The sequence below is a fragment of the Indicator indicator genome, chromosome 8 (assembly GCF_027791375.1).
Source record: "Indicator indicator isolate 239-I01 chromosome 8, UM_Iind_1.1, whole genome shotgun sequence".
Classification (NCBI taxonomy): Eukaryota; Metazoa; Chordata; class Aves; order Piciformes; family Indicatoridae; genus Indicator; species Indicator indicator.
Window position 1 is genome coordinate 25,360,868 of NC_072017.1, and position 6,574 is coordinate 25,367,441.

A 6,574-nucleotide genomic window follows, 5' to 3' on the forward strand; every position below is an offset into this window, starting at 1 on the left:
AGGTAGGCATTTCTTACAGTGACAATTTGTGTGAATTGGTGTTTAAGCTGCTTTTAACAAAGCATCTCTTTGTGAGGTGTATTTCTTACCAGTAAAGAGAAATTTGCGTGACTCAGATTCTTGCTGTCCAGTTATCAAGATGTGTGGTGCAGAGTACTTTTGCTGAATGTCCTCTGATGTATGACTTTTTGAATTTGTGGGTTTTTTCCTACCTGTTATGTAGGAGTCTTCAGCAACTTTTAGATTATCCTGGGGAAGATGTGGAAGAGACATTCTGCTTGAATTTTACAGTAAGAAAACTCTACCATAACAATTCTGATTGTTAGGGTACTTAATCAAGTGTATTGTGATTTACTCTGAACGGTGCCTGTACTCAAAGTTAAAATTATTTGCTGTCAGCTCCTTTAGTGTGTGGTCATGAAAACTGAGCTAGTCAGTAGATTAAGCTGAGCAGTTGTCAAAATAGCCTTGTTGCTGTGCCACGACTTAAATGCCAATGACCAACTTCCTGCACTGGAGACTGAGTGGATTCCTAAATCCACCTTGGAAATGGAAGCTGGGGTTTGCTGTCACTAGCTGTATCCTTGAAATCATAACACAACTTAGTTTTTGTTGCTGCTGTTATAATAGTCATAATTTTAGTCCTAAAAGTTTATAGTGAGTGTACTTGATCAGACTGTCTTAGACACAACATGCTGGAGGCTATTACTTGGAGATGTGCTGAGGAATGCTTTCCTGTGCTACCACAGGAAGTAGTACAAGAATTTATTTGTTTTTCCTAGCTAATAACCTAGGTGCAATAGTTTCTATAATACAGAGGAGATTCCCCCAAATTAGGAGTTCTGCTCTAGTGTATGTTGGAGTATCCAGTGTCCCTTGACATGTGCAAGCATTCAGAACTCCTGCAGAGCTTGGAGAGTAAGGATGTCCTGTCTGTGTTTTCCTCTGACTTGGTAAGGGTAAGGGCTTCTGTGCTTTGGTGTCTTTGCTTTAAATTCCTGGTGCTCTATCAGGTCCAAGTGATGGGTTCAGCTCAGTCTTGACGTGTGTCCTTCACTGTCTGTCTGGGTCTGCCCAGTAGAGAGGAAACTACTAGAGACTATGAAGGAAATCCTTGGTGAACTAGGAGTGTGTTGTCCATTTCTTTGTTTTGTAAAGGAGGAAGCAGAGAAAGTCTGTTAGATCCAACTTACCTCTGGATTTGGTCAGACCTGGGTCTGACTGTTTGTCATGCAGGCCAGAGCTGCAGCTGGGGATGAGGTAAAGAAGCTATAACGATAGTCATGCAGACTGTGTGGAAAAAATAATTCCTTTGATGTAATGCAAATGTTACTTTTCTAAGTGCTTTTTTCATGGTAAAGGACAGGTTTACCTTCTCTTTATTGCACTATAATCTGCTTAATAAATGAAGACATAGATTTGTCTGCTGACACTTAGTAGGAAATAACTGATATTCCCTAAAATTAATAAATAATCTGGCATGTCAAGATGTCAGCTTTTTTTGCATATAGCAACTTGAAGATGGACCCCTTTGTATTTTTGTCCACGTGGTGAGTTCTGTACGTACAGACTCCATGTTTGTATTGGTGCTGTCCTGGGCCAGGCCAATGCAGGAAGCTGTCTGTGGTCATTCCATCTTGCAGTGTGTGCAGAGGAATTAAACTATGGAGCTTGTGTTACAAAAGAGAAATCATTTTTGTTACCAGAGCATGTGGGCCTAGTTAAATGCCGGGTTTGTTATCTGCGTCTTGGGGTTTTTTCCACATGAAATTTACCTCATTCTGTGTTTCTTTAAGTTTGTGTTGAGACTTCATAGTAGTCCTGCAGCAGTTGTGAGTGATGGAAGGTGGTGAAGCATGCAGGACATTTGGAGCAGAGGGAAAAATGTTCAGCATACATATTTTTCTCTGATTCACCCTTCCCATGCCAATCATCAACTGTGAAAGAGAACTCTGTCTTGGTGTAGGCATGTGATCTAAGGAGCACTTTTGGTAAAATTAGTTTTCTGGTTTTGTGTAGATCTGCAGGGAAAGCTATGGTGTGACAGAGCAGAGGAACCTCATTGAAGATGGAGATAAAATTTTGGTACAGAAGGACAATAGGTAAGTGGGGAATGCACTCATGCTTGTGGTGGTCAGGTGTCATGCCACAGAAAATTTGAGCTGAAGCGTGGGAGAGAATTAGAAGTCACTGCCAATGTGCTAGGACCAGTTGTGCAGATGTTACTGGGTGCTGGTGGCAGTTGGGATTGAAGGCAGGTCCCCCACACCTATGGGTGGACATCTTCTTTAAAAAAGGCATTCATCTAGTCCCTTGGTGTTTTTTGGTTTTTGTTTTTTTTTTTTCCTGGTAATTAAAGATTGCAACATAGTTTTGGCCCTTGAAAGATAATGACTTTTCAGCCCATCAGAAAGTGTACGTGGCTAAGAACACTGGCAAACAAACTGAGCTGTCATTGTACTTGTGCAGCCAGAAACACTGTCCTAAAGTATTCCTAATAGTGGACCACCAGTCCTGATTGGAGCCATAAGACCCTGCTGTACACAGAATCTGTTTCTGTTTGGACACCTAAGTTATTACTACCACAACTACCCTTCCCTCTTTCCACTCCTTTTTTTATTTTTGTAAGGCAACTAAGCTATTGTCCTCTTACCATCCTGTAATTGGATTTTTGCAAATGCCTGTATTACTTGAAGCACTGGTCAGGATCTTTACTGGCAAAACAGTGTGATGCACTGTGTAGTCAGCAGCATGGGTAAGGGCTTGTGCTAGGATTGTTAGCCAGCCTGGAGATAAAGCCTTTTCCTATTAATGTCATAATTTCAGAGTTCTGATTGTCTCTAAGGGCATTGCTGTAACAGACGCTTTGTCTGATATTACTGTATTGCCTACTCTCTTACTTTAATACTGCCTAAAATTGTGGAGTTTTACTGCTCAATTGCTGCCTCTGTGCCAAATCCATGTGGAGGTGTAGCAGTATAGGTCTGTCACCCTGCAAGATAGGATGGGCTTCATGTAAAGGGAGGAGAGCCTAATCTACACTTGCAATAGTGAAGTAAGGATGAAAATGGTTCATGGTTGTATCCTTTAGGTTTCTAGACTTGGTAATTACTATGAAATGTAAACCAGCCCTTTTTCTACTATGTACCTCAGGGAAGGGAAAAGATTTTAGCTTTGCAAATGTTGGAGAGGAGTACCTGGGATAGCTCCTTCAAATGTATATTAAGTCAGGATAGGCAACCAGAGAAGAAAATCCCTAAGCAGAAAAGCTAGATGTGTAGGTCCTTGAAGCCAGCACCTTCCAAAATGCAATTGCTTCAACCTCACCAGAATTTTGAATTCAAGCTAACCTCTAAATCCAAGTCTAGACATGGCTGTCAATTCATATACTTTTTGGTGCCTAATGACTTTCTTCACCCTTACATTTAGAGGCCAGGGACCAGTTTGCTGCCTTCCTGGTCTGAGTAGTTTCCTCTGTATGTGTTTGAATGGTGCTTTGTGTGCTTGAGGTAAGGTCACTGGGAACTGAGGAAAGCACAGAATGTGTTTGAGTATTTTCCCTAATGGTCAGGTGACTCTCAGGCAAGTGGTAATAAAAGAAATGCATGGGAAAACAGCATACTCCCTCCCTTTTTGCTGTGTAACTTATAAAAAGATGGAGTATTTGTCTGTCTGCTTCCTTCTTTTTGTTTAGTTTCTCACTCATCCCTTGCTGCTTTTATATGGCATATACATTGAGAATTCGTCCATCACAAGCCTAAAATACTTTTCAGTTGTGTTCTCAGCTACAGATGGAGATAACAGTTTTCATGGTGTTCTCTGGTCTGCTTATCCTCTAGGTGCAATTGTGAGCTGTTCTGGAATGTGTGGCATGAATACCTCCACCCACAGAGTAGTTTCATGTCATGGGCTGCCATTGATATTTGCTTAATCCAATCTGTGTGCAGGCCATGGGTTCTGTTGGGAGGCACTTGGTGGTACTTTGGCTCCCTCCTGGCCTTGGGTGACTGGATGCAAGGCTGCTGGGTGGGTTTACTTGTGGAATAGAGCCTGGGATGTTACGGGGACCTCTCATGCTGCTAGTGCTGGGGAATAAGGAAGTGCATGGTGGTACTTGCTGCCTAATATGTTGTCTATGTTCCTATGATTATGATTACTGTGAGGTGGGCAGTGGGCCAAACCTGTTGGAGGTGTCTGCCAAATGCATTATAGACAGAAAGAAAAGAATGTAGTAATGCTGCTGCTTAGCCATGTAATTCAAACTGCTTTCCTTTGCCTGCTGTCTCTCTCACTGCACTAGGAAAGAATTTGTTGAAGCCTATGTACATTACATCTTCAACCTCTCCATCCATGAGTGGTATACAGCCTTTTCCACTGGCTTCCTGAAAGTGTGTGGTGGGAAAGTCCTGGAACTCTTCCAGCCCACAGAGCTCAGGGCCATGATAGTTGGAAACAGTAACTACAACTGGGAGGAACTGGAGGAGGTAAAGCTTCTCTCTTGTCATGTTGTTCCTGTTTTTTGCAAGTGTTTTTTTGCACTGCACAGTTGTATGAAGTGGACACTAGCCTGGGATATGAGATAGGATACAAAAAGTATCAGTGACTTGTCCAATTTTTTCTTTTTTACTGCTCCTTGAACCCCTTGCCATCGTTCACATGCAAAGGTTCTTATTGGGCTCTCTTGCTAACCATACAGTTCAGGGAGGATAATCAGGATGAAAAAAGACAGGTGAGAAGGAGCTCCATATGTTATCTTTGTGGGATGAAACCTAGGAGTGAGGAGAAGAGAGACTGAGGTCAGTTTACTGCACAAGGGCAAGATGTACACAGCCAAGGGTTCAAAGGGGAGTCTGGACCTCCTCTTCTAGAGATGTATAGATGAGCAAGGCATGTGCTCTGTCCTCGGCAGTGAAAGTGGCTTTGCAATGCAGAGCACACGGCCCTGTTCCTGAGTCCAGTGTATGAACAGGTACTCCAGGATTCCTCATGGTGTGTTTAATTAGCTGGACAACTGGAAGGTTAATGCTTGCCTTCCACACATAGCTAGGAGAACCTTTTGCTGGGTTTTTGAGTCATGTAACTGCCTGCAGCCTGTCCTGTGCTCCATTCTGTAACTGTTAGACCTGATCTCTTGTTGGGATGTAACAACTGATCATTGCCTGTGGTGTGCTGAGTGTTTGCTTTCTGGTGCCAGGTGTAGTGATGTCACTCTTTGGTTTGTAACAGAGTGCTGTCTATAAGGGAGACTACACTGCCACACACCCGACTGTGAGAATGTTTTGGGAAACCTTTCATGCATTTCCCTTGGAAAAGAAGAAGAAATTTCTCTGTAAGTATCTTAGTGTTGTGCAGTGTCTCCTGACTGCGAAGCCTCAGGTGGGAGTATCTGTAGAGCTGCAGGGTTATGGCATGGTGCACTAAATGCTAGAAAATGATCCAGAATCAATGGCTGAGTTACCCTGAGGTAGCTGGTAGACAGATAATCTGGTTTTCTGTTTTCTCCCTCTTGTCTGTGTTGTGTTTGAAATCACTGAGTGGTAGCTGCAGTACAGAATCCCATGCAGTGTCAGAGGAGAGTGCAGCATCCCTCTGTTTGCGCTGCCAGGTGGTCAGTTCCCTCTGTCCACTGCTAAGGTTCTCTGCACCTCCTCTGAGTGCCGCCATGCGTGTAGGCCCCTCCAGACAAGAGTCCTGCCATGTGGGTGGGGATGGCATTTGCCTCGAGGTGCAGCCTGCAGTGTGAGGTCATCTGCCCTCGCTGTCCAACCTCTCCTCTGCTTCTCCCTAGTGTTCCTGACAGGCAGTGACCGCATTCCCATCTATGGCATGTCCAGTCTGCGCATTGTCATCCAGTCCACGGCTAGTGGTGAGCAGTACCTGCCTGTGGCACACACCTGCTACAACCTCCTGGACCTGCCCAAGTACAGCAGCAAGGAGATCCTCAGTGCCCGGCTGGTGCAAGCCATTGATCACTACGAGGGCTTTAGTTTAGCCTGACAGGTGTGAGAGGCACAAACACTTGGGTACGGATGAAGAAAATGTTGGGCTTGGCTTTATTTTTGTAAGGGAATGATTCAGAGCTGGTTTTTTTTTTTTTTTTGGGGGGTGGGGGGTGAATGTAATGAATTACAATAATAATAGATTGAGATGATGCAGTTTCAGCCAGATGCTGCCAGTGTTTTGTGCGGCCTTCCACAGAAAGAGGCTGTGGCTTTCAGTATTCTCATCTAATGAGCAAGGTCAGTTCAGAGAGGAAACCAGATAAGCACCCCTCACTTGATGTCACTGCTCTCCTGGCCTGTCTTTGTAGTTTGCTTTTCTAGTTTCTGTACACACACTTACCTCTACTTTTAGTCTGTTCTTTTAGTATGTTTTCAATAATTTGATGTCCTTTGCATTTAGGCTGTGGTGGAAATTGAGGATCTGCTTTTTGAAAGGCTCAGAGGAGACTCTCATTTTGTAAGAGACTATGATTTCCCCCACATCCTTTTTTCCCCTCCCTTGTTCAAGTGCAAGCTGGTTCTTGCTTGCTTGGAATGGAATGATCTTTTCTCTCCTTTGGTCCTTGGTGGAT

At 43.7% G+C, this 6,574-nt stretch overlaps 1 protein-coding gene across 2 annotated transcripts in view; it reads left to right on the forward strand.

Annotated features, from left to right (window-relative positions):
- HERC3 (HECT and RLD domain containing E3 ubiquitin protein ligase 3) overlaps positions 1 to 5,997 on the forward strand; it is a 42,330-nt gene extending 36,333 nt beyond the window's left edge. For both annotated transcript variants that reach the window (XM_054383121.1, XM_054383122.1), the window contains 5 exons: positions 224 to 290; positions 2,020 to 2,102; positions 4,301 to 4,484; positions 5,227 to 5,329; positions 5,789 to 5,997. In XM_054383121.1, coding sequence (XP_054239096.1) covers positions 224 to 290; positions 2,020 to 2,102; positions 4,301 to 4,484; positions 5,227 to 5,329; positions 5,789 to 5,997 — 646 coding nt within the window. The remainder of the gene's footprint in view (positions 1 to 223; positions 291 to 2,019; positions 2,103 to 4,300; positions 4,485 to 5,226; positions 5,330 to 5,788) is intronic.
- The last annotated feature ends 577 nt before the right edge of the window (positions 5,998 to 6,574 follow it).